Below are 27263 nucleotides of genomic sequence, written 5' to 3'. Positions count from 1 at the left end.
CGGCACACGCACCCAGGGCCTAACTAGCCCTGAGTTTGGGACAGGTCAGCTCGTGTGCACCGCTGTGTGGTCACTTCTAGGGACTCGTGAGAAAGAGACAGACAGAGAACGAGTGAGAGAGGAATGGAGGGAGGGAGTGGGGAGGGGGTGAGAGACAGAGAGAGACAGAGAGGGCGACGGCTTCCAGTGAGTCAGCCTCCTGGCCCTGGCGTGCTCAGTCCCTCTGTGTCTCACACGTGGACACGGATCCTGTTTGACCAAACAGGGGTGTTCAAAACTGGGACACGACGGGAGCCTTGAAAAACGCTTGCACAATAGTTGATATGGAGGAGCTGGCTACATGCTAGACATGCGGGCCAGCTGAGTGGCGGCCACAAGGGTGAGTCCCGTGGAGCCCCACCCTCATCACCAAGCCACAGAAAGATGCGTTACTAAACGCCCTTAGGTCACTGCATCTGTGGTGGCCTGTTGCAGAGAAAAGCCTGTTTGATCTACTGCGTATTCCTGGGCATAGTGCGTCCTTTCAGGCCCCGCCGCGAGTATGGTGATGACCCTGCCTCACTGCCTCGAGTACTATTTACAGAGTAACTGTGGACCAGATGCGCCTCGGGGCCTGTCTGAGGTTCAGCACAGCCACGCTGAGCCACCGGCCTGAGCCAAGTGGATGGAAGGCCAGATTTCCCAGGGGGGTAGCAGGAGTGGGCAGCTCCTGTCTGGTCTTCATTCTGACTGTTGAGTGTGTCCTCCCCCACGCTGGCCTGTTAGCTGCTTTCATGCAAGGACCATATCCACTATTCTGGCAGTCAGGAGGCCAAGAAACGAAGCCCAGAGCGACAGGGGTTCACGAGGACTCACCAGGTTGGCTCCTGCAGGCTCTTGCATTTCTCAGTGTAACTCAAACAGGTGACACACTGAGAGGACATCCCCAGAGCCCGAGGAGAATGATTCGGGAGGGACTGAAAAGTTATCTTCCCTGGCGAACACTTCAGTTTAAATGATAAAGCCTGCGCATCAAAAAACATACTACATTTAAAACCTGAAATGTGGGCCGATTTTGTAGTTCTCAGAATCCCTTTCCTTTAGTTTCATGGAAAACACCAGACTCATCACAGTGCACTCCTGGCTGCTTTCAACACCGCCTGCAAAACCCCGTGAGCTTTTCAAGAAACCACCAAGCAAGTCACGACCTGCCCAGATTTCTGGTGGCCTTCTGAATGCTGCTCTCCACAGCTCCCCCTTTGAAGGTGGGCCGGAGGGTCCGTGTGTGTCCCAGCCCTGGCTCTCGGCTGTGGAAACGCCCGGTGTCCTGCATCGCCAGGCCTGGGAGCCTTTCTATCTTCATAAAACAAAGTAATTCGCTTTTAATGAGTGCCGGTGTTTTCGTTCCCAGTTCTATTTGAGCAGATAATGGGTTTGAGGCCTTCCCCACAGGGTTAAACCACGGTGACCTTCATAATCAGAGAACAGAAATAAATTATATTTACTCATAAATGTTACAAAGTCTCCAGTGCCCAGCTGCCTCCTAATCACAGATGCTGTGATAATATTTTGCTTTTATCGGGCCTCTCACTCACGGGTAACAAAGTGCTTTATTATTCCGCCAGGCAGGTAGGGAGCCCTCATGCTGGTGGCTGGGCATCAGTGGCAGGAAGCTCTCAGGCGGCAGGTGTGGGTCACCCAAGTTGCTCCTGAGAGCCCCCTGAGCCCTGAGAACAGGTTGATGAGGAGGGTAGGCGGGGGCAGAGGCCCCACGAGCCCCCCCCCACCCCAGGATCCCTGAATAGGTGCCCTGCAGTGTCATGGGTCCTTCTGCCCACCGGCAGGAGGCCAATGAGTGTCCTGGCTCCCGCCAGGTTCCAGTGGCTGTTTTCTGTGCAAGGTCCACATGGGCTCAGCAGGAAGCCAGCACTGGAAGAGCTGGGCTGTGGCTACTGGAACCCACTGGCCTGACAAAATGCAGGTCCAGTAAACGGGCCTTACTGCAGAGAGCCAAGGCCCAAGGGAAATGAAGCTTCGGAAAGTGACGATGGCAAAACAGGAGTCGTCGTCCACACTCCCGACACTCGAGGCTCATGGGCAGGCCGCAGCTCCCTCTCTCTTCTGAACAGAGCCTGCCTTTATCGGGGAGCTGAGTTAAGAAGACAGGTAGAGGATCCCCGGGCTCATTCACCAGCAGCCCAGCCCTGGAAGGGTGTTTGTATTTGGGGGGCTCTCTCTCACAGCTCTGGGTATTTCCAGTGGCGTGTAAGGGAATAGCACTTTTTCAGGACAAGGCAGCACAGCGCGGCGGGGCAGGCCCAGCCCCTCCGTCCCCTGGCCAGGCCCCTGCGGCTGGTTAGTCCCACTGCTGCTAAAGTAGAAAAGCAGACGCTGCCTGCCCCATTAAATCTGATTTAGAAAACAGAGAAGGCTCTAACAATCTGTCCATTTGAGTCAGAAAGCGTAAGGGCGCTAACGACCGCTACATAGGTTTTACTGGCCAGCTTGGCACTGGATAGAAATGCACTTCCGACAGTCACCAAAAGTTGGAGGGCAAGAATAAAATAAATCTCCAATAATCACGTTGTATTTTTGACGAGTTAAGTAAGTGTGTTTTATGCCCTGGCACATGAGCTCGCTTTCCTGTGCTCAGTGGTCACTGGAGAAGTACTTACTGGGAAAACTAGGGTTGTGATGCATTATGCATCTCGTCTGATAACTATGCCCTTGAGTGCATCTGTTCGGAGCTGAGTCTAGCAAATCAGAGGTTCGGCCAAGGCTGGGCAGAGTTAAGTAACAACCGCAATGGGCACAATCGCAGCCCTCGGTTCTTGGGCGTGTGGCTGCCGGGTCCCTTGCTGCACGTGACTCTGAGATGGTCGGACCGGCTGGGCCTTCAGCGTCTTGTTTCATTTTGAACTTTTTTACCAGCCTTGCTTTACTTTCATTAAGGATACTTTTCTCAGAGACAGTGAAAACGTCCCGGACCATCCTCTCTATTGACCTGTAAGAATTACATAGTAGATACCAACACAGACCTTCAAAACGGTATTCATGGCACAATGGGGCTTGAGAAAGGAGCCAGCCTTACATAGCACGCCCCCCATTTGTACTTCAGGGAGCGGGAACCAGGGTCTGCTGTCAAACAATGAACAAGCACCTCCTTATCTAGGAACCTGCTTGGTGACTAACAGTGCCTGGCCCTTTGAAGGACACCAAGTTGTTATGGGTCGTAAACTCAGACCGAGTCAGAAGGGCCCTAACTCCTGCCTGGGTGAGCTTGTCAGCGAAACTGGCCTCCTACCTTCCTTTCTGGTCAAGGTTTGATAGAAATAATGGGGAAGAGCACGTGACCTGAGGACAGAGCTGGAGCTGCCACAGGACACCCTTCCGGCACAGGCACGGCCAGGGCCCACGGGGGGCCTGACAGCGGAAAGCCGTCCAGCATCCCGGTGCTGTATCTCAGGACCGGCCGCGCCGTGTCCCAAGTTCACCAGGGAGCTGGTTGGATGCTGGGCACTGTCTCCTGACTTCGGGTGCCCGACCACGCCGGTTTCCTCGGACTTTCCCAGTTTGAGCAAAGAACTCTGTCCCAGGAGGCCGATTCCCGGACAAAGCAGGACAGCGGTCTCCTTGCCCGTTCTTCTCAATGAACGCAATTCAGGATCAGCGTGGAGAAGAAATGAGAACAGTTTGCTCTGTTGTTAGTGAACGCATCCTGAGTCCTGGACAGATTACTGCTGTTGTTCTAGAAACCGACCTCAACAGCGACAGCAAACGTAATGATTCATGGTAGGGTGACCTGTGGGCGGACGCTCAGCGGAGTTGGCCGGCCAGGTGTGACACACTCGGTCCCTCCACACCTCATGACTGGCAGCGGCACGCCTACAGAGTAGAAACGGGGCTGCACAGGTATGATGTCTAATCTATTTATAAATATCCCATGGACAACGTGACACAATTGTGCTGCTGTGTAATAAGAAACTGCCTCAAACCTGGATATTGGGCCACGAATATCCTGGGAGCTACAGAGGCTTGGTAAGCGCACGGGGTGGGGGGGCAGGGGATGGTGAGGGGACAGAATGGCGCCCGCGACAGGGAGACCAGGCCACCAAGCTGGCAGGACTGAGAAGCCATGCCCACCAGACGCCCCCACCCAACCTGGTGACTCCTGCTGAGAAGACACCTTTGCACTTGCCACAGCCCATGACATCTGCTGATTTATGATTCAGTCACCTGTCACCACTCCAGTAGTCTGTACACGGCTAGTTTGTCTTTTCTGGGAAAAGGGGAGAAGGACATAGGAAGATTCATTTTTAAAGAATGCCAGCTAACGATGGAGGAATGACAGAATTAGCAAGTGACCATTTAGCAACCCACAGGAAAAAGCGATTCTGGCAAGAACCACCAATGGCTGCCTAGACCACTAGGGAAAGTAATGGTGGAGAACAGGAAACCCACGTTTGCCAATGTTTTCCCCTGTAAAATATCCCTAACGTTTGGTAATTCATCCCCCTTAGTCATTACAAAGGTTAAGATGGTACCTTTCTGGTGGAGGCCCGGCCACCTCGACCTCAGCCAGGTGCTGGAGCGTCGCGCATCCAAGCTCGTCCCCAGTGTGCTCAGGGAAGCTTGCCACACACATCCAGGATTGGACGTGACAACTGGCCAGGACCCTTCAAAAACCTGTCGTGAGAAATTTTAAGAAACAGAGGGTGGGGCATTCTGTATTAAAAGAGAAATAAAAGCAAATGCAATGTTTGAATCTTGATCGTAGTCTATGTAGGGAAGAAAAAGCCATAGACAATTCACTTTCGATCACCTGGCAGGTGACACTGGACTGTGCGGCCAGACCACTGAGCTAGTTCCCGTGTCCTCAGATGTGACAGGTGACACTGGACTGTGCGGCCAGACCACTGAGCTAGTTCCCGTGTCCTCAGGTGTGACAACGGTACCGCACAGGTCACTGGAGAATGTTCTCTCAGGAGGTGCTGGTGGATGGTTAAGGAATGGTTTCCCAAAGAGAGTAATTTTTAAAATGCTTTTAATCATTTTTACTTTGGTTCGAGCTGAAGCCCTTCCTGGTTTTCTGTTTCACTCTCTGTGGAGGGGGTCCGCAGGAGGCGGGGCGGGGTCACAGGCTGGTCCCTGGAGCAGGCCTAAAGGACACAGAGCCGCGGCCATGGGCTTAGTCAGTCTGCTTCAGAAACCTCCCTCCATACTTGGGACAGTGGGAAAGTGCCGACTTGATAACCCGCGGGAGGTCAGCGGCCCATACATCCTCGTTTGGACATGCTCAAGGTCAAATTCGCTCAGCTGCAGTGGCCCGTGGACACACGAGGCATTGTTTCCCAAACATACCCAGCTCTCGGTGTTCCCGAAATGACCCTTGCATCCTTAGGACAATGTAAACTGGTCCCAATTTTCCCTTTCATCATCTTATCATGCAAACATCATTTTTCATCATTTACCCAGCTCTACTCAAGATAAATGCCACCCTGTAAACACGACCCTCCCGCCAGCTTCGTCAGTGTAGCACACGATGCCAAATGTCAGGGTGAGAAAAAACGAAGCTCCCATCCCCGGGCCAGTATCGTGTCCCCAAGAAAACCCGTTTGGCGGACCTTCCATGACGCCGTGTCCACATGGCCCGGCTGTGCACCCTTAACCCTCCCTGCTCTCAGGAGGCTCGCAGCGGCCCTAGCGTCCTTGGTAACGGAAGAGCTCTGCGTGAGGCTGCTCTAGTCACAGAACCGCGGAGCATGGTATGTGCCTCGGAACGGACACGGGACGACGGCAGCCCAGGTCCCCTGCCTGTATCGTCCGTTCGCAGGCTCTACTGTCGCACTCACTGGTGCTGCCCAGTGTCGCTCCCAGCCCCCTTCCTCACACGACTCTCTCCTCCAGGGCCCTTTGGCTCCCGTGTACAGCTGGTATGTCTGATCTCTGGTCCTGACGCTGATGAAGGTACCACTGTCCTTGGAGGTTCCCCAAACTCCCCTCGCTCCTTGACCAACTTCTGCATATCATCAGAAATGTCTCTAGAAATCTTCCTTCTCACAGCTGCTCTCGGCCTACACGCAGCACTTCTGACTCGGTAGGTCACAAGCAGCATTCAGCTGATCCACGTTGCCATCCTGCGTGGAGGCAGGGACCTGTTGTCAGCACACCGTGGCAGGACTTCCTGGACAAATGGAGCAGGCAACTTACATGCTAGCTGACCCCCAACCCAGTCCCCACCGCCGCTCAGCACCCACCTTTGTAGAAAAGCCCCTCAATAAAGTGAAGGCTCTCACTTAGCGCCCCGAGCACCCACGGTCTTCTTTCTTTGCTGAGCTCAGAACCCACGGGAAGACAGGGCTGTCTGTGGACTTGGGTAAAATGAGGTCCTGGATGTGGGGTCAAGGAGCGCGAGAAAGAGCAGTGTCTGCTTTGCAGTTAATCTCAGCACTAACTTTTTCGTTTCCTGGACGTTTCACAATTTAAACCATTACTTTAGATACACACGGAGATACATATGGCTTCACGTTATGTCTCGAAACACAAACTGCTGGAGGGTCATGTTAAGATGGTATTTGAAAGTCTGTGACAAAACTGGAGTCTGACAGGTGTGGCGTCCACGAGGTCAGGGCAGCTTTCCAAGGTGTCCACGATGTAGGACAGGGCGCGCGGCAGGGTCCGTGTCTCGGCATGCAGCACCCGTGAGGTGCCCAGGCTATGTTTGGCAGCTTCGAAATTGCTCAGGAAAGGGCAAGACGGCCTGGAACTGATGAGCATAAGTGACAGACACAGGCAGGGAGGAACGAACATTCTTTATCGTTTCACCACTTTGGATGAGTGATGATGGAAAAACTCCCACATGTGCTACATTGCAACAGTATTTGTAAGGCTTACATCAATTGTTGACTTTTCCAAAAACACTTGCACTCCAAATACTTCAAAGAGTCAATTAAATATCAGGTACCACATTTGAATGGATGGTTTTTGAACTTCTAAGCAATATGTAAAAGGGATTTCAGAAGCATCACTTTCTTTATGATAACTGCACCCTCTGGTGGGCCATTCTGTCTATTCAAAAACAAGAACCACACATGCGTGTACACACGTGCACACCACACCCCCATCACACCAGAGAGAACACCGTCCAGCACTTCCCCCCATCTCCTTTCTTCTCCTCCCTCTACCCTGTCAGACACACACACGAAAATGGTTTAAAACACAGAGTATTTACCTTGGATCACAAAATTATTTCCAAATATAGTATTTTAACAACAACAGACCACGAAAGAGCTGCACCAAGCTCTTACAGTCAGCAGAGTACAGGCCTGTGTGTCTGAAAGGGCACGTGGCTGACCAGCGGCCTCCCACCCCACACCGACTACATCCTCAGGGAAGCCCGTCCTTGCAGGGCCTTGGTGGTGAGGTCAGCTCTCGCTCTCAGCACACTGGCTTCCTCAGCACTCCCAGGGACCTGCGTGTTCTTCAACAAGAAGTGTCTGATGAAGAGCGTCAAGCCTTCTCGCAGCACGCCCAGCTTTGGGTTGTCCGACACCCTGGAAAGGGACAGCACAAAGCATCAGCGACGCGGGCTCACTACTCTCTCCTAGGCCTCAGTTCTGGGGGGGGTCTCCAACATGAAGACGAAACCTCGTTTATTTTAAACACAGAATTCTCAGTGAAGAACTTAAGACATTCCATTTCCTAGCAATTGCTATTAGTTTGCTATTAGGTGGGTTTCATGTTCCCCAAATCTAATGCACATGACACTAGCTTAAAACTAAAACTGAAAGTGATTTAAGCTACATTCAAAGTACAACTACTTTGCTTTTATAAATCAATCTCACTTCATTTCTTTTCCATGTGTTATCAGGACAAACTGGGAACATACCTTGCAAAAATTAAACCAAGGTCTTCAACTTCTGTTTCCATTAACAGCATATATAACACTTTTCGTAAAAAGTGGACTCTGGGTTTGTCCAATTCACTGAATTCAACTACCTAACAGAGCCAGGACAGAAAAGAAAAAAGTCACACTGATTTAGCCAACTTTTTCAATGATTTCCAAATATAATAATCAGAGTAAAAAAATTATCCCTCCGCCCTTTAAATAAGGCTATTGGCAGTTTTATAAAAGGAACAGTGTTGGCAAGGACCCGGGGCCACGGCAAACCTTACACACCACTGGCAGGGGTGTACACCTTAGGAATCAGGAAATTAATTTCTAAAACCGAAACATGTATTATCCACACACATTCTTAAAGAACCCCGCCCTAATTAACACACACACACACACACACACACACACACACACACACAGAATTTAGAACTAGGAGAGACTAATTCACACATACACACCCCCTAGAAAACAGTTACACATGCTAGGATACTACAGTGTCCTACTACACAGAAGTAATCAACTCAGAGGGTTGCTGATACTGACATGGGTAAATTTCAAACTCAAGTTGAATTAAAAAACCTGTACTAGGATACTAAGTATGGCGACTGCACACCACCATCCTCAGAGGTTAAAACACGGACGACGGTGCTAGGAGCACCTGCAGATATAGAGGTGCAGCAAGAGCACAAAGCGTGCCCGGGGGAGGGCGGCCCTGCGGGGCAGCGTTGAGGACATCTGAGCTGCAAGGACTCCGCAGGCCCTGCCCTGCGGCCGCGCCGTCGGGGGCCCTGCAGCCTACTCCGGTTTTGGAAAGTGGTCAGGCAGTTCCCCTCAACCTTGCTTTCGCGTTCCGTGGTTTCAGTTACCCGCAGCCAACTTCAGTCAGAAATGAGTCAATCTCCCAAACCATCGGCATCATCTGCTCCTGCCTTTGAACCCTGACCTGTCACGGCTGATGAATCAGGACCACCTGAAGCAGACAACCCTCCTTTGGACGTCAAGTCAGCAGGTCAGCATCAGCCTAACAGTGCGTCACGATGCCTCCCGTCACCTGGTCACGTAGGCACTGTATCACCTCGCACCACAAGAAGGTGAGCACAGGACAATAGGTATTCTGAGAGCGTGACCACACTCGCGTAACTTTCATGGTGTTATTGCTCCATTTTACTATTAGCTATTACTGTTATCTCTTACTGCGCCTAACTTACAGATTATACTTTATCATAGGGCTGTACATGTAGGAAAAAACAGTGTAGGCAGAGCTGGCTGCTATCTGTAGTTTCAGGCGCCCACTGGGGGTCTTGGCACGGATCCCTGCGGATAAATGGGGACTGCTCGCTGCTGTATACGGCTCAGTGCCTTCATGTTCAGTACAGTGGCCCAAACCCTACGCCATGCTCCAAAGAGACACAAGGTCAGCCTGAGTTTAAGTGCTCTGGTGAAGGGATAAATACATATAAATAGGAAAGCACAGCTACAGTCTGTCCTGCAAACCAGGGAGAAGGCACACAAGTCCGTCCAGGCCACGAACTCTCTGACGCTCAGGTTCTCCCGGTCCGTCCCCAGTGGTACTGCGGCTTCACCGGCCTCCTCAAAGCCCAGCTCCTGCACCCAGGCTTCACCATGCGCTGCAGAACAGCGCCTGGGCATCTGCATTTCCTTGGCTCTGACGCACCGTGGGAACGAGACGGGGGAGGGGCGCCCAGCACTTCAATGCCTACAGCAAAGGGAGGTACGGCCGCCGGCTGGAAACCTTGTCGCTGAGACCAGCTCCTCCACCCCCTGCTTTCTCCTATCTTATCAGCGGCCAGCACAGGACTCACAACTAGGACCTACTCATCACCCCCGAACCCCGAAACTGATTCACTTAGATGAGCACAAGCAGTGACTATGTCTCCATTTACCAGACAACTCACATTGGGTGCTCATCTAGCTGTTTTCTCTGACGGCTGGGACCATGAATCCCTTCTCAGAATAGGAGGAAATATACTTTTTAAGGTACCAAATAGAAACGATTGTATTAGCAATTTCATTGCTTTCAATAATTTTATCTGTTACACAAACCTTTAAGATGGAAAGTGGAAGTGATTTTGTCTTCAGCAAGTGGCCCACCAGATGAACCAAATTAGAAAAATTAGTGGCTGGCAAATTTTCTAAGTCCCGAAATTTGTCCCATATGCTGAACTGGAAAGTCATCTAATATAACAATTAAAAAGAAAAAAAAAAGCAATTTAAATGCAACAAATTATTAGAATAAATCCCTAAGAATACAATGGAAAGGTACTCCACTCACTCACTCATTTGTAGCATCCTAAAAGCCAAGCCTTTTAGGAGCACCCACACCCCCTTCCTACGCACAGCAGTTTGAAACAGCTTCCCACTAATCTCTGTGGCTGCAGTCATTTCCTTCCCATCGGTACCACAATAGAAAAGAACACTGAAAAGGACAGGGCAGCACGAAGCCAGAGGTACTCATCAGGCCACCAGGCCGTGACACCCCATCCTGTGACAGTCCCCGCGCACAGCTCTCACACAGGGTGGGCTCCTGACTCGGAGGTGGGCGGAGCGTGGGGGACAGGCGGCCTGCTGGCAAAGTTACCTGGAACCTCCTTTCATAGTCACAAAACTTAGCAGCTAGGAATGCATAGAAAGGGTTGTACGTTTTCTCTTGAAGGCAGCAATCCACGAGGACGTGAACGATTTCTCTCTCCTGCTGATCCTTAAGTCCAAGCCTACAGAACAGAGTGATGACAAAGCTTTGACTTGCCACATTTCAGCAGGTTCAGGCAGAAATCCTTCCGAGGAACACATCCTGTCAGCAGTTTGGTTAAAAGGAAGCCAGGCGGAGGGGGTGGGGGAATTAAGACAGGAGTTAGAGGCCCGGCCCTAACCTCTCAGACCTCAGGGTTTGCGACAATGTGAAGGTGGAGACGACACCTTGGCCTGGGGTCTGTGCCCCCCAGAGGCCGCTGACTGATGCCCGAATGACAAGAAACAGGACTGACACTCAACAGCAGGCCCCAGCAGGCTCTTGCCATCACTGACTTCCTCATGTTTTCAAAAATTGATGGGCTAATTCACACAGTAAGACTCATCCTTTCAGTGCACAGTGCTGGGTTTGGACAACCGTTTGTAGTCCTGTAACTTTTCCCTGTATCTCATTCTGAATTTGAAGCAAATAAGGAAAATGAATATTTCATTTGTTTAGCAGCGCTTTGCAAAAGGACACATGTATATTTTTAAAAATTTATTACAACTAATTATAGAAGCTACCAGGAAGTTCTTAAATTGGAAGTGATTAGAACACAACTTTAATCTGAAGATTTTAAGCAATTCGTAATGACCAACAGCCACTGAGAATTCCCAGCTGGTCACCTCATACTTTTGATCCAAACAACTCGTAAGTGCTCTCACTGGGAGCGCACAGAGGCCAGCTGGCAGGAGCGTGGGCTGCTGGTGTCCAGGGCACGAGGACCGGGACCACCCCGGCTCCTCCCAGCAGCCCGGCCAAGACGCAAACTGAGCTTCTTATTCCTCCGACAACAACAGTCCACCTGCAGCTCATTCACACAAGTGCTCACTTTAGAAGCTTTTCAAATGCGTCCAGGAAGTCTTCACTTGTCATTATCGTACAAAATATGTTCCTCCTGACGTCAGTGTTCATCCGCTGCTTTCGTGCGAGTTCCAGCACCTTCGCGCTGACCTGAAGAAGGACACCGAGGCACAGGTCATGCGAGTGTTGCAATGAAAGCTGGAACTCAAGCTAGGTTTCTAACAAACCACGTGTGATTTTGTGGCTTGATGTAAGCCTAAGTGAAATTATAGGTAAATACATGGTCGGAGACGCTAAGCCTCTATTCTCGGGGAACCCCCACAAAGAGGAAAACCACCAGGAGACACGGCAGCCCCGGAAGAGAACAACACAGGTTCAGAGACCTCCAGGAGCTGTATGACCTGTGAGGCTCAGCAACAATGAAATAAAACGGGGATAAGAGGTCCCTGCTGCAAGAGCCAGCACAGCACAATCAAGCGTGATGTGGAATCCTGGGACAGTAAGAGGACACCAGGGGAAAGAAAGGCCATCTGAGTAACATGGCCTTCAGTTAACGAGCAATACAAAGGATTCTGACAATCTGAAACCCGAGGCTGCAGGACCAGCAGCCCCTCTCCTGGGGGTGTCTGCGTCTCAAGGCCTGGGGTCTGTCTGCAGCAGGCGCGTTCTCATTTTCTGTTCCCCTCAGTACAGGCAACTTTCAAGTCTTTTAAGCAACACGTTTCGCAGCTTTCGACAAATCTTTTAGAAAGTAACAACAGAAACTAAATTAAATTGTATTAGAAAGCTAGCAATTTCTACAGGGTCTTCAAGTTAAGTCCAACAAATACTAGGTGGGCGCTGCAGGGAAAGCCAGTGAGACACCGTAGGGACACAGGGACACGCATGGTAGCAGTGAGCATGGGGTCACCTACTGTGCCTGCCAGCTGCTTCTGGGGGACCTTCTGCTGAGTGCCGTCAATCATGGGGGCCCCGCTCCAGGCGGAGCCCACGATCCACCAGCGCCCAGTGTGCTTGGCGTTCAGGATGCCGTCCCAGGAGACACGCAGCTGAGTTTCTGGGCTGGAGCCAGCGCCACGCACCTGACGGAAAGAAAAGGAGCTGGTGAGACGCTGCAGTCGGTCCAGTCTGCATGCCACCACCCCAGGCTTTGGTTTCTGACGACGGCATTTCTGGTGCAGGGACGTTGTGATGAGGTAATGCCGACTGGATGTTAACCTGCCTGCAATAATGCCCAGTGGGAGGCGCACACCCAGGAGCCGAGTCTGAGGTCTGTGGGTCTGTCAAACACCATTGCCACAGCAAGGGAAGAGGCTCGGTCGGACTCAGAGGCCACAAGGAGCCCCATCAGGCTGGTGGAAGGAACGCGACCGGGAGCGGCCTGTGGTCTGCTGGAGTCCACGCTCTGGATCTGACGGACTCACCCTGACTGCGGAGGCCAGTGGGTCTCAGCTGTCGCCCCCCCTAGGGAGCCTGGACGGGGCTAATGTCACTGGTCTGGGAGGCCCCTGGCCTGCCCTCTTCCCAAGTGACCAGAGGGTTCCACTGTGGCCCTACTGTGCAGCCGAGTCAAGTAGCAAAGGCTATGTGTGGGGGACGCTTAACTCACCGGGACCCCCCCACGGCCACTCACAGGGACATCCCCCTCCCCCAGTTTCCATTTGCGCTCCGGGAACTCTTACTAACCAGACGGGCCCCTGTCTCGTAGCTCCGACTACCCTCTACTCTCACGGGGGGTTCGTGCAGACACGGAAGCTCAGAAGCAGTAGCAGGGAGCGCGAATTACCAAAGCTCTTTGTAACTTCCTCAGTTTCTCCACAGGCTCGGGGTCATAGCCTGGAATCTTACGCATGTCATTATTCTTCAGCGCCAGCATGATCTCTAGCATAAACCGGACCTTCAAACAAACCAATCAAAAAAACAAAAACCATCATTTCAAGTTGCCTAACAATGGAGCCTTCAATTTGGGAAGAAATCAACCAATTCTGTGCACCTGGTCATCACTGATGACGTCAGACGTGGTCCTGGCCTGCACTAATGCACCAGCTGGGCAGGGCTTTGCAGGATGTTAACACGCCTCGGTCACCCGCCCTCCCCGGGGCGCCGGCATGACCGCAGGCTCCCTCTCCTGCGCCACCACCTGACCCGCCCGCATCACCCAGCCCGGGTTGCCAGTGCCTTTCTGCAGACTGTGCTCTGTTACCCTCTCCTCTCCGCTGTATCTTCAACTTCTTCCCCACTCCCGGCATTTTGACTTTTTAAAGTTTTAAACTGGAAATAATACCATATTTAGAGAAAAGTTGCAAGAACAGTACTGAGAATTCCCAAATACCCTTCTCTGAGATTTCCCCAAATGTTAACTTTTTATTGATCTATAACTCACATACCATAAATCTCACCCATTTAAAGGGTACAATTATTATATTCAGGGTTGTGCAACTGTCACCACAATTTTCAAATGTTTTCAGCACCCCCCAAAAGAAACTCCAAACCTACTAACAGTCACTCCCCTTCTGTCCCCCACCTTCTGTCCCCTTGGGCCTTCCTTAGGCTCGGCTTCCCCCACCATGCCTCCGAATGTCGGCGCTCCATAACCTCAAGGCTCCCATGACCCCCTCCTAGGGCTCAGCACACGCCTCCTCCCTGCAAACCCAGGGGCTCTCGTTTCGGGATTTCAGAAACGGGCCACTCTTGCCTCGTGAGTCTGTGTGCTCCAGAGTGCACTGCTGCCCACGGAAGGCCCAAGCTGGGAACCTGGGCTGAGCCCTGACCCCTCCTTTCCTCCAGGCCCCCCAACCCACACCCAGTCTGGTCACCCAAGTCCTGAACCCACACACCCGACTATGCTAGCCCTCCTACCACCGTCCCCGACCCCCAAATGGCAGCTCCCTGCCTGACCACCTCCCTCCTCTACTCTGTAACCGACGTGACCACTAGCACGAACACTTCCCATGTCATGTACCTGCACAGAACGCTTCACATGCCTCTAGAATAAAATCCCAACTCCTTGTGATGTTTGCAAGGACCCTGAGAAGGCCTCTGACCTGCTCCCGTGGGCTCCTCACACGAGCCCTTTGCTAGTTCCTCACACAAGCCGCATCCCATCCTCCGTTAGGGGGCTCCCCACGCCCTCCCATACCCCCAAGCAGCAAAGGAGGCAGGAGCCATGATCAGCCCCATTTCCTTGATGGGACCTGAAGCCCAGAAGACTCAGTCACGATGCTGTCAAGTGGCAGAGCCGGAAGCCGGGAGGGCTGGCTTGGAGCCCCGTGCCACGCGGCCTTCTGCAGCAGACAGGTTTTTGAACGGAAGACTGTTAAGTAAACTGATTCCGAACTCACAAAGTACCCGTGTTCCTAAAAAAGGAACAAGTTTGCTCACATACTGACGGCACAGCCATCAAACCCGATGAGGCAGATGCCAGGGAGCACCAGGAAATGAGAGGTACTATTTAGCCCGAATAGTTATTTTAAATTCCGGTCAGTTTGTGAGCGGGTGAGGTGCCGTGCTCGTACCCTGGTCTGGTCCTGGAATTGGCTGTGTGCCCCGCTGGCTTTGGCCTGCGTCTCAGAGATGAGTTCCTTAAGGGACAGAGCGTCATCTTTCCTCAAGGAAAAGCCGACATTCTTCAGCATCAGCAGAATCAGTTCAATATCTTTTTCTGTGAAAGTCCCAGTCAGTTTTTTCAACACGTCGAAGATGAGAAGAGACTGTACCACATGGAAGTTATACAAGTGGGCAATGATGGTAAACAGGTTATCACACTCCTTCCCTTCACTTCCGTTTTCATAGACGTCGTCAAACCTCCTCACCACGGCCTCCAGAAAGTGAGCTCCGACCTGGAGAAAGGGACACCAAACATCACTGCAAACATATGACAACCGGGTGGGCTAGCCACTCTCAGGGACCCCCCGCCTCTTTCAACAAACTTGAAAGAATCAGTATTTTTAGAAGTAACGCATAAAATAGACATGTGGTCAGATATGAACTCCAATGGGCCATACAATGTCAAAAAATAGGTCTGAGTGCACAGTGCATTTTCTGTGCGAAAACACAGACTCGGAAATGACAACACAGGGCAGCACGGCGTCAAACCTTCACCGTAAACACGCCCTCTCGTCTTTAAAACCAACACGCTGGTATTTCGGGCCAGCAGCCATTGTGGCTCCCTGGAAAAATCCTTCAACATGTTAAGGACGCGTCTACGTCTCTGAACTATACTACTATTGTTCGCCACTCACTTCTCAAGCTCAGGCCGAGCCTCGAGGGAGAAGATGGAAGCAGGACCCAGTGGTATAAGGAGTAATGGTGACGGTCTAGCCGAGAAACGATGACCTGAGTGACCGTAGCTGTGCCGGCCCCGGGAAGAGGGACTGGGCACAAGAGTGACCCAGAGACAGAACGGCAGGTGTGGCTGGCCACTGCTGGTAGAAGACTGAAAGCCTGGGTAACAGGCGCTGGGAAGAGCAGGTGAGTGGGCTGCACAGAACCAGTTTCAGGTGCCATCAGCTGGAGCCACAGAATGCCAGGCAGGGCTGGCTGGAGAGCAGGAGTGGCAGTTAGAATCGGGGGTACAGACGAGACTGACCAGACAGCAAAGGGTCATACACACGTCACTGCTAAACAGCAGATAAATGCTAGAAGATTCCAGAGAAGGTGCCGATAGGCAGGGGGGAAGTGACTCCATGGAGGCCAGCTCTGGAGGCTGGGCCTGCGCCTTGTTTATAGAGACCTGAGAGCCAACAGGTCTCACGTGGAAATGCCCCTCAAACCCCTCACTGACGATACACCTCACAAGTGTATTCTCCTGTTACCACTATATCATGTTCAAATGTAACTAAAAAACTGACAATTCTGCAGACATCAAGAAAAATTCAGGCGGAAGATATACTCAGGTAGGTTTTCAACACACGAATGGAATTATTTATGTCAAAATTTGTCAACACTTTAAATTCCATTTCATGTCTTCAAAATAAAATGTAACTTAGTATAGCATTTAAAAACTCGAGGAACATTCATGCTGCCGACGTTTTCTAAGCATGCACAGTAATTCTGACTTGGGATTTTAACACAAATCTGCAGATTTTGATTTCTGAATGACTCAGAAGCAAATCTGCAACTGACCCCGTGGAACCCACGACACGCTTTTCCTTCCCCGAGTCCCTGAGGACGCTCTTCTTCTGACAGAATGGGGAGCTTCCCAGAAGCAGCATCCGGAGAGCTCATCACCTGCGGCAGCTGCTTCAGGGGTGTTGTTGGAGAAAGTATTGCAATGACTCCCCTGGAATGCATCATTTCGGTGTCCTTCATCCCATCAGTGAAGGTTTCAGAACGATAACCTCAGTTTTCAAGCCCAGTGAGGCCCTGCTGTGCTGTGGGCGGTCAGGTCTACGGCTTTTACCGGAGCGTCAAACGCCGCCTGTGCTGAAACCGTCAGGTTAGGAAGCACCCGGCCTGACGCAGGACCACAGGACACTAAGGAAGCCCTGGCACCCCAGGCACTAGGAGTGGTGTCCCATGATCCCCTCCGCGTCGATATGCAGAGCGTGACTAGGCGTCGTTAGTGAAAATGAACTCAGTCCTTAGAAACGAAGCCCTTAATGTCGGGGAGCGACTCCCTCAACAGCTGGTGTGCACGCAGCCAGGACAGTCCTGGCCCCCGCCCAGAGGACTCGGCGGGGCCTGAGCCTCTCTTCTGTCCGCTGTCCCCTGGCCCCTGACACCCACTAGTTCCCAGACTCTCCATCTTTCATGCGAATTACTGAGCACTTCCAGGGGCCAGGCCTTGTAAATGTCGCTACACCAACTCTACAGAGGACACGTCACAGAGGCAGAGGTCACGATTGACGGCTGGTGTGTGGCAGAGCCGTGCTCTGGACGCGGACAGCGGCGTCCCCACACACCACATGGCTGTCATGGCAAAACCCCTCACAGCACGAAGAATTCATTTTGGCAAGTTTGAGCACTTTAAGGTTAAGAGCCCCACTCTAAGACCGCAGATGATTTTTAGACGCAGATGATTTTTAGACGACGACAGAGAACAAAGTATCGAAAAATAAACAGAAGGAAGAGCAGTGCCGCTGAAACCAGCTTAGAAGCTGAGAACAAGTTCCAGAGTCCTTTCACAGCCTGCGCTCTCAGGACCGTCACAAAGCTCTTCCGTGGCTCCCTGCACCAGCCAAGGGGGGGGGGGTTCAATCAGTGTCTGCCCTGTTATCTCGTCGGGGACCATGACGAGGACATCAGGTGTGCGTACTTGCACTGGCTCGGACCTGCAGTGCTCTGCCGCGAGGCCTGGTCTTGGTGGCAGGGCTGTCAGAGGCGGAGAAAGTAAAGACCACCTTTAAGACACTACCGTGTAAAGATCCAAGCGACCAACACGTTCAGAATAAAATTGTCATCCGGGAAATGTAAGCCTCACTGGCTGAGTCACCGCCCATCTACCCACCTTAGTATAAACGCCAGGATCAGCTCCACCGAGGGAAAGAATACGGACCAGGGAGGTTACGACAGAGGAGGACCCCGGAAGGGGTGGGTGACTGTGGAACCAGAGCTAACCCAGAGGGTCAGTGAGCAAGGGCCAAATACACTGAGTGAGGTGGGGGCAACTGTTTACTCAGCAGCAGCTATTAGGCGCTTCACAGCGTCTGATTTAATCCTGATGAAGACCCCATGAGGGGGCTGCTGCAGCCCCACCCGAGACGACACACAGGCTCGGAAGGCCTCCGGGCCACTTGGCGGCCCAGCCAGGCCTGTCGCACAGCTCCTCACTGGGCGTCCAGTTTCACCTCACATTCTGGGGGCTCCCTTATGAAAAAAACGTACAAATTTCTTGGGAGCAAGACCACACAAACCACTGTACCCTGAACGTCTGAAACAAGCCAGTGTTAACGTGGGGAACACCAAGAAAAGGCCGTCTGAGGCCTAAGAGGTAACAAACATGCTCGAAGGGCTCAGACACAGAAGCGGACGCTGACCCAAACCAAGGGCTCCCCGAACGTGGCCATCGATGATGGGATACAGACCGAGTCGTACTGAGCCTTCGGAGGTCTGTCACGGAAACAAGCACGTTGAGACCCCGACAGAGCCCTACCTCGATTCCCACGGTGCGGTGAAGAATGCTGACCAAGAGCATGTGCTCCATCACCAGCCGGCTGGGCACGGCCACGGCCGGGGCGCAGGCGCTCATGAGGACACCCGTCAGAGTGTCGTTCATGTCCTTCCTGCTGTGCGCCATGTACAGCTCCTCCAGCTGTCCACTTATGGTGGCCATGTTGGGCTCACTCAACCTGCAGACCATTGAAAAGACAGCCACATGACGTTTCGAAAGAGGAATTACTTTCAGGTCAATTAAAATAAATGAAAAAGCTATCAGTACTACCAACACGTCCTATTTTGTGTACACATTGCCCTGTGAACAATTCTTATTAGCCCCAATGACCCAGCTTCTACCGCACACAACACACACACTTCTGGACTCTTAATGTGCAACTGTTGTCTCTCCAGCTGAAGCGCCCCACAGCAAAGGACACGCAGGGCTCCCTGTAAGACCACAGACTGTGCTGACGATGCCCCCTGGGGAGCCGACCCTAGTTGCCAGGCAGAGGCCGGGAATCATACTTGCACATCAGTATGCGTTGTTGGGAAAGCCTCTAGCTTCCATTTTCCCACTGGCAGAAAACATGCAGTGCCTGACCCTGAGAAAAGGCTGCCCTGCTTACGAGGAGGGGACGTCTGTCACACTGCATCCGTGCTTGTGCTCACACTGTGCACCCAAACGGCCTGTTCAGTAGAATCCAGGCTGTACCACAGGAAGTGTTTTAACTGAAAATAAATTTTTAAAAAAGCAGTGGGAGGGTGGTTTGTGTGACCATAAGCATAGCCTGAGAGAATCGTCCAGTGCTGGGACGGTTCTGTCTTGGCTGTGAGGTGGGGACCCAGGGCCTCTGGTGTGAGACGCAGATGAAGAATGAGCAAAGGGGATGGCGGCCACCGTGGGGCCCTCACTTGACCCCACAGGGAGGAGGGCGGCCTGCTACCCCCGTTTTGGGACTTGTCAGGACATCCACGTGGGCACTGTTGCTGCTCTCAAGCTCAAGGGTTCAAAGTACCAAAGAGCAAAGGTGGGCATCCTGCTTGTCCAGGTCCAGCGATATCAAGAAGGGAACAGAAAGGAGCCAATCACGGCGATAGCCCCGCCCCTTCACTTCCAGCTTAATTCCTAGGATAGTCTCTGTATTTTCAGAAAACAGACGTCTTTGAGAGATGCGATATGATGATGTTGCGAGGTTACCTGTTAATTAGGCCTTGCACCTGCTTCTTCAGCCGTTCCCGCTCTTCCCTTTTCTGGGCATCCACTGTCTCCTCAGCCCGCCTTACATGGGGTGGGACGTACCTGTCACCATTTTCATAAAGACTCTGCTTGAAAAGACAAAAAATAAATTACAAAAAATGTACACTGAACGAATCTGTTTTTCCTTTGCTACACCCATGCTTACATGTTAATTTCCCCAAACTGGCAGAAGCTGTAAGCACCGACCATGTCTGCTCTGTAGGTGTCACGTGCTGAGCGAGTGCCCAGGACAGTGCTGGGCTTACTCCACTCAGCAGTCTGCGGGGGTCCCCACCACGTCAGCGTCCATGCGTGCCCCTCCAGGATCTGCCGGCAGAGCCCTGTATTCCACAGGTCTGTCTGGGCCTGGCTTACGGCAGGCAGGGCTGTACGCACACGCCTAAAGTAAATGTGCCCCCAGTTTTCGAGGGACCGTGCTCTAAAAGAATCGGAAGCTTGTTCAAAACTAACTTCCAAATTTCCATGATAAAATGAAAACCAACCCACGGCTCACTGTCCCCTAATGATCAACAGTGGGGTGGCCACTGGGTCGCTGGGACACAAAGGCCTCTAGCGAAGGTTTCTCGCTTAAGTCACGACGGAAGCTTGAAAACGTTCGAGCAGACGGAACAGGCCGGTTCACGCGCTCGGCGGACACCAGCGCCAGGACACACGCCAGGCGTGCCCGCCGCGCCGCCCCGAGGGGCTCCTGGGGACCCGGTGCCCACACGCACCCGGCGCGCCGCGCCCACGGCCTCCGAGGAGTTGTCACTGCCTTCTCCATCGCCCGCGAAGCGGCCTGTCTGTCGCCGCCTCCCGTCGCTCGCTGCGCCTCGCGCTCCCGGGGCCTCCGGCGTCCCCTCCCCGCCCTCTGCCCGCCCGTCCTCGGGGCCGCTGTCCGGCTCGCTTCCCGGGGGCGTCCGGGGGGCGTCCGCCTCCCGCGCGCCGCCGCTGTGCCCCGACCCCAGGGCCCCCAGGACGTAGTCCAGGCCATCGCGGGCGAAGCTGGGCGGCACGGCCCCGGCCGCGTCCCTGCGCCGGCGCCGGTGCCAGCCGAGGCGGCGCGCCAGCCTCCGGATCTCTCGGTCCTCCGCCTCGTTGGCCGCCAGCAGGGCCCGCGTGCGGGCGGCGGCGGCCGAGGGCCGGGTCCCCCCGCGCGGGCCCCGGGCCTGGGCGTGGGCCGGGGCGGCCTGGGCGCGCGGAGGCGGCAGCGCCTCGGGCGGCCGCGGGGCCCGGCGTGGCGACGGCGGGACGCCCTCCGCCCGGGGGTCACCGCGCGCGGGGCCTGTGGCCCTCTGCAGCCGGCGCGCCCTCCTCAGGTGCCGCTTCTCCTTCCTCAGCTCCCGGCGGCTCTTCCTCCCGCGGGGACGCACGCGCCCCTCCGCGCGGAGCCGCTCGCGGCCACCCGGGCTCTCGCCCTCGGAGGTCGCCCGCACAAAGTCCTCCACCGCCAGCTTCAGCCGCTCCAGGACCCGCTCCCCGCCGCCCCGCCGCCCGCGGGGCAGCCCGCGCCCGCTTCCGCGCCGACTACGGGCCGCTCGCCGCCGGCTGCCGCCCCAGCCTGACGCTCCCACACTCGTGGACGCCGCCATCTTCCCGGACGCAGCGACGCTGCCTTCCGGCCGGGGCGGGACTTCCGTGCCACACGGGGCGGGGCGGGCGGCGCCCCCTGCTGGCGGGTGGGCGGCAGCGCAGGGAGCCGCGGCAGCAAGCGCGCCTCTGAAGCCCACTGTGAGTACGCCAACACGCTCTCACGTAATAAATGGGGAAAAACCACCCTACAGATGATGGTAAAGAGGCCTCTTCCGGCCCTGCCGCAGACGTAGCCGTCCTTGTCAGCGGGGCGTGGGTCTTTTCCTATGGGACATGTGCATTTACGTGGGTGTGCGCATATCCCACAGGTAAGTGTGTCCTGTTGCTTCCTGCGTGAATTTTGCGGGGCGTCCCCGTGCTGAGCTCACTGTTCTGGGACTTGGTTTCGCCCTCAACCCCAGGCCTCAGATGTCTCTGGTGCTGCGTAATGACTCGCCTTCGGCTTCCGGTTGCTGGTCTGTCCTGGGATGCTGGTCCCCTCTTTATTCCTCTGTTGATGGACTTCACCGGGATGATTAGTGTCCCCAAATTCACGTGTACCAGAAATTGTGACCGTGACCCTATTAGGGAATAGGGCCTTTGCCAATGTAACCAAGTTAAGAGAAAGCCATCCTGGGTGGCGGCGGGCCCTAAATGCAATGACAGGTGTTCCTGGTGGCAGGGAAGTTTGGACTCTGCAGGGAGAAGGCCTCGTGAGGAGCCACACAGAGATGGAGGCAATGCATCTACAAGGCAAGGCATCCGAGGGCTGCTGGTCGCCACCAGGAGCAAGGGAGACACCTGGACACGTTCTCTCTTGCAGCCCCAGGAGCCAATCCTGCCCGCACCTTGATTTCAAAGGTTGAGGTGAGAGCCGAATGGGCCCTACAAGGTCCAGTGTGCAGCGCTCAGGCACCGCGCACCTGCCCAGACCACTTCTCCTAGGGCAGGGGACCAAGGGACTCCCAGCTGTCTGGGCGTGAGGAGCAGGAGGAGGGGTGCCGGGCCAGCCTTCCTGGGTAGTCCCCTCTGTGCCCTGGCTGGTGGGGCTGGCGGATTTCTACCCGGAGGGGCTGGGGCTGAGCGTGCAGGGCTGTGGAAGGGAGGCAAGAGCCGGAGGAGAAAGCTCATCCCTGCCTGTGTCCACCTCCAGGGCTGCCGAGCCGCTGCTCACTCAGCACCCTGGCCCCCAGGGTTGAGAACCCAGGTCCCTCCAGGGTTCTCACGGCTGTTGTCACACCCTGGAGCCCTGGCCTCTCTCTCATTCAGTAATTTCTCTGGGGGTAATTGGGAGAGGGAGTCAGTCCCCCTTGCTACTATCCCATTTAACAGGAACCAAATAGGTAAAATTCATTTCCTCCTATGGAGTGCTTAGAAGGGCTCTGGCACATAGTAGCTGCTCAGTAAATGCCAGTGCCCTCCTGATAGGCCGGCTCCCGCCAGTCCTCTGCTTGCTCACACTCTGCCCCCTGGATGCTGTGTCCGCTCTGGCTTCCCCAGGGCGGGATTTTCTTGGCTCTGAAGCCACAACTTCTAAGACTTTGTGGGGGATTGATGTGGGCAAATCTTGGGGATATTTTTCGTCCTTAGATCCCAATGTGAAGGAGGCTTTTGGCAGTTATTCTGGCTGCTTCTCACCTAGAGGAGCCCTGTACCTCCAAGCCTGCAAACTGCTACGGCCCCCTCCCCAGGATCCTCTCAAGGACCCTTCCTCAGGACCTCTCCCCAGGCCTCTCCAGGCATTGGGCAGTTGATGGAGAGGAAGTTCTGTTTCTCCAATCCTGGTGAAAGGGCTGGGCTGGGGAAATAGGAGACTACCATCCGGCTGCAAACCTAAAAGAACGTTGATGACACAGGGGCTGATGAGTGTGTAGTAGGGAATGTGCAAGTCGTAGGGCCAGCGTGCAGGTGTGTGCTCAAGTGTGTGTGTGTGTTCCTGTGTGTGCCTGTGCCTGCAAGACACGGGCTTGGAGAGGCAGGCAGGGGCCAGGAGTGACAGGTGTGGTGACTGGTGCTCCATTTTGTGTTTGTTCGGAGAGCAGCGGAAGCCGGTGCTGTAAGGGGAGAAGCGGGTAAGAGTTGGGGGGAGTGACCTACATTGACCTGTGTTTGGGAAAGACTGTCCTGCTGCTTACAGGGCTGATCCAGGCGGTCAGGAACGCTGAGCAGACAGAGGCTCTTGCATCAGACACTTGGCCCCCAGCAAGGAAAAATTGTTGGTTGGGGCTTTGCCTGACAGCTCTTTAAAAATAATAGCACGAATGATCTATTAAGAGTCATATGACATACAATTTAAAGTGTGACCTTTTAACTCAGTGTCTTAATCCGTTCAGGCTGCTATAACAATACCACAAACCATGGCTTAACCCGCAGATGTTTTCTCCTATGGTTCTGGAGGCTGGACGGCTGAGGTGAAGGCGCCAGATTCCATGTCTGGAGGGGCACCTTCTGGCTGTGTCCTCACAGGGTAGAGGGAGAGGGAGGGGTTCCTTTCCCACCTTGCTTGGATCCCATCCTGAGGGCTCCACCCCCATGACCCAATCATCTCCCAAAGGCCCCACCCCCTTATGCTGTCACCGTGGGGACTAGGGTTCAGCATAGGAACTTGGCGGACACAGTCCATAACCCAGGTTCACAGGCTTTTTTGTTTGTTTGTTTCAATGCATTAATATATTGATTGATTATTTTAAAATATTGGTTTTTTCTTTAAATTTTTTTTTTCTTTTTACCCTTCTGCGTCCCCTCCACTCTGGTTCCAGGGTTATTTCTCAGTCTAGTTGTGTAGAACTCAGCTCCCTGGCCCATGCCCTGGAGCCATTGTTCACAATCCTAGCTGTAGAGGGCACAGCTCACTAGCCCTTGTGGGAATTGATCCCGAAACCTCGGCGCACCCTACTCCAACCACCTGAGCCACCGGGCCGGCCCTATTTTTTTCTGATACAAAAATAATTTGCTCACCATAAAAATGGAAATATTGTAGTTACCTGTGTCTAATGTAGAAAGGGGAAGTCCTCCATAAGCTCTTCCTTCCACAAATTTGTCAGATTTATCATGCAGACATTAACCTGCGTTACTGTGATTTTGCTACCAAAACAGGCTACACTGTTTGCAGTTTCTGTCTTGCTCTGGGTGGTACAGCTTAGGTCTCGTTCCCCGTCAGTGATCTGGGTCCTGGCAGTAGCACCACTGGGTGCCTGTTAGCAAGTGGCGTCCCGGGCCCTCCCCAGACCCACCGAGTCAGGATTGGAATCTGCAGATTAGTGATTCTGGACCCCTCACTCTTCTCAATGGCTTTATGAGCATAATTTACATAACCAATCTGCTAATGGAGAATATTTGTTTCCTTTTCAAAATGTATAATTTTTGCACTACTAAAATGCTATAGCAAATATTCCTCCGTGTGTGTGTGTGTGTGTGTGTGTGTGTTTGCAGGACTGTGCAAGTGTTTCACAAGGCTATCATTCTAGAATATTTGGTTTTCATTAACACATAATGCCCCATTTCCAGCCTTAAAAGCTGTGCCAACTCGTGCTCACATTGAGTGTTACGCTTGTGCCCCATACTCTCTCCTTCACTGACCCATCTCGGGTTTTCATTTTTGCCCATCTGCTAGGTGAAAGGTCAGCACAAAGATGCTCTGGGAGTGGGAAGCCCTAGCTGCGGGGTCACCCAAACCCTCTTCTTCAGTTTCCTTCACCAGCCAGCCGCCATTGGTCAGACCTGGGTGCTGCCCAGTCTCTTTCTTTGTGTCCTTGTGGCCACAGTCCCAATGCGGCCCCGGCCAGGCCCTCCCTTTGTCCTCTGCAGTTCCCTGGCTGCCAGAGTGTTGGCTCTAAGCCTAGACCTCTCCGTGCATTGTCCTGCTTCAGGTCTGTCAGTGGCTCCCTGTGGCCTGCAAACCAGCAGGGAAGCCTGGCCTGGGACACAAGACCCCTTCACACTCACCTCAGCCCAGCGGGAGCTGCCCCACCCCCAACGGATCCTGGGTTCATCAGGACACGTGTGTGTCACACTCCTTGACTCCTCATGTGCCCTCTGACTGGAACACTCTCCTGTTTTCTGCCTGACCAACCCCTACTTTGCTCAGAGACAGTTTCCCTGTGTCCCCAAGCTGGTTTGCTACTCCTACCCTAACCCTCACCTGTGGGGATTCCGTGGTCATCTCTGACTCCCACGCTGGACTTTGTGCCGAGGGAAGAGCTCAGACTCTGCCTTCTTCAGCTGCTTGCTCATTGCTCCCCTCCCACCCTCAGGGTCCATACCTGGCACACAGTAGGCACTCAAGTATGTGTTGGGCAAATGAACAAATGAGTGAACAAAAGACTCAGCGAATGCTGAGTTGGGGCAGAAATGAACTTTCAGAGCCATCACATCCACTGTGCTCCTTTTGGTATGTGAGCTGTCTATGGAGCAGTGGAGCCAAGAGCTGCAAGGCCCAGGTGAGGCTGCAAGGCCCAGGTGGGGCTCAGTCAGCTATGAGCTGTAGCAGGGCTTGCATGACACTTGGAGAAGGACGTTTCGGTGAGAGAGGCTTCTAGTGAAACTCGGCCTTAGCTGAGCTTGTCAACAGGGCCTCCAGTCCATTGTTTTTTAGGCTTTATTGTCGGGTAAGCTCACCACTTGACACTATTCACCAGATGACTAAGGAGACGTCCCTCGGTCATAGACCTGTGCCTCCATCTCTTGCCCAGCAAAGAAAAGTGAAAAAAGGCATAGTTATATGTTGTGGTTTTCAATATTTTTAGTTTACAAGCCAAGTGTTTATCACATTAAGACATGGATCTATAAATAAATTTGAAAGCAGTGATACATCTGGGCCTCAAGTTGAGGCAATGATCTGTAAATATATTTGTCGGTGTCGCTGCTCCCTTTTTTATTAATGTGGCGTTTGTTATGGCTATCGGTCTCCTCCCCGGTTACCAAAGTCCCTACAAGAACCTTTGTTGCTGGGCGGGGCCGGGCCGGTCAGCACTTAAGCTTTGTCCGAGTAACATAAAGTGACTTCTCCCTCTGGCTCTGTTTCAGTGCATCATTAATTTTCATTAGGTCTTCCTGCTCTCCCCATGTTCGGTGTGCTTGTGTATTATCTAGAGATGCTTCCCCCATTGGCAGGGTGTTTCTTACCTAAATGCTCATGAATTAAGGGTAGGAAGTTACATTTCGACACAGGCACACTTACCTTCTTGATAAAAGCTATTTTGTTAGTTGTGTAAGATTTCTCATTACTTTTTGTTACTGTCTTTGTTTTTGCTGTTTCCGTGAAAGGCTTTACTGTCAGGCAGCTTAATATTCATGCAGGGCGATCTTAGATGTGGTTTATTTCCCATTAATATTCTTGCATGAGACAACCTATCCTAACGCAGGGTATTTACTGTGCGTTGGGCCAGCGTTAGACCCAGTGCAATATTTTTTGATGAATTTTCCCAAGAAAATAAATAGAAAACAAATTATTTTATTTGAGTGAATTGTAAATTGTATAAAGAGCTACGGGAACGCTGCAGTGTTGGGGAGTGAGTGCTCACTTGTGCTTGACAGAGTAGCTGGTTGGAAACGCTGTAGAACTTTTCGCAGCCTTTATTGATCTATTTCTGGCTTACGAATCCCTAGACAGGAACTGTCTATGGGCCAGATTTTACGACCTCAATATAGATGCGAAGCTTTTAATGCACCTTTTGCCTTTATCATAATGTCACAGAGAAAATCAGAGTGGGTACAGATGGCCTGCTGACATCAAATTCCATGTGTAATTATGTTAAGACTGCTCCGTTGTGCATGGCCCCTACATCTAAAGATTTCAGAATAGTTCTTGGCCCATCTGGTCATGGGGTCTCTAAAATTAAGTAGGTAGGAGCCCCCCACTCCCCCATCAGAAGAAGGCAGAACTACTGCGATGTTCCCAGAGGGCCTCAAAAAGACCACTAAATCCACGG

At 53.0% G+C, this 27263-nt stretch overlaps 2 protein-coding genes and 1 long non-coding RNA gene across 4 annotated transcripts in view; 1 reads left to right on the top strand and 2 right to left on the bottom strand.

Annotated features, from left to right (window-relative positions):
* Nucleotides 1-2573: 2573 nt before the first annotated feature.
* Nucleotides 2574-4665, bottom strand: LOC308493100. The gene is made up of 4 exons (XR_013992615.1): nt 4524-4665; nt 4216-4258; nt 3740-3864; nt 2574-3621 (listed from the first exon to the last, which is right to left on the bottom strand). It is a non-coding gene; the product is annotated as an uncharacterized lncRNA (long non-coding RNA).
* Nucleotides 4666-7186: 2521 nt separating this feature from the next.
* Nucleotides 7187-21378, bottom strand: NOM1 (nucleolar protein with MIF4G domain 1). Its single transcript, XM_081038820.1, has 11 exons — nt 20496-21378; nt 19723-19847; nt 18523-18718; nt 14945-15268; nt 13216-13326; nt 12344-12511; nt 11458-11579; nt 10476-10608; nt 9941-10072; nt 7868-7977; nt 7187-7532 (listed from the first exon to the last, which is right to left on the bottom strand). Exons 1-11 carry the CDS (start codon nt 21351-21353, stop codon nt 7358-7360), a joined length of 2454 nt encoding a protein of 817 aa, XP_080894946.1. The 5' UTR covers nt 21354-21378; the 3' UTR covers nt 7187-7357.
* Nucleotides 21379-21435: 57 nt separating this feature from the next.
* Nucleotides 21436-27263, top strand: part of LMBR1 (limb development membrane protein 1) — a 116592-nt gene continuing 110764 nt past the window's right edge. The window contains exon 1 of one of the 2 annotated variants that reach the window (XM_081038824.1): nt 21436-21492. The gene's annotated coding sequence lies outside the window, so the exon portion shown is untranslated. Of the gene's footprint in view, nt 21493-21534; nt 21663-27263 lie in introns of those variants that run through there. The other variant, XM_081038823.1, reaches the window with a different exon arrangement.

The sequence above is a fragment of the Rhinolophus hipposideros genome (genome assembly GCF_964194185.1).
Source record: "Rhinolophus hipposideros genome assembly, chromosome: 25".
In the NCBI taxonomy this organism is placed as follows: domain Eukaryota; kingdom Metazoa; phylum Chordata; class Mammalia; order Chiroptera; family Rhinolophidae; genus Rhinolophus; species Rhinolophus hipposideros.
This window is presented reverse-complemented; position numbering and strand designations above follow the sequence as displayed.

Coding starts and splice junctions, on each gene's coding strand:
- NOM1 (XM_081038820.1), bottom strand. CDS start 21,353: ATGGCGGCGTCCACGAGTGTGGGAGCGTCAGGCTGGGGCGGCAGCCGG. Junction 15,269..18,522: donor ACCGCACCGTGGGAATCGAG/GTAGGGCTCTGT, acceptor CCCTTTCTCCAG/GTCGGAGCTCACTTTCTGGA. Junction 13,327..14,944: donor AATTCCAGGACCAGACCAGG/GTACGAGCACGG, acceptor GTTTGTTTGAAG/GTCCGGTTTATGCTAGAGAT.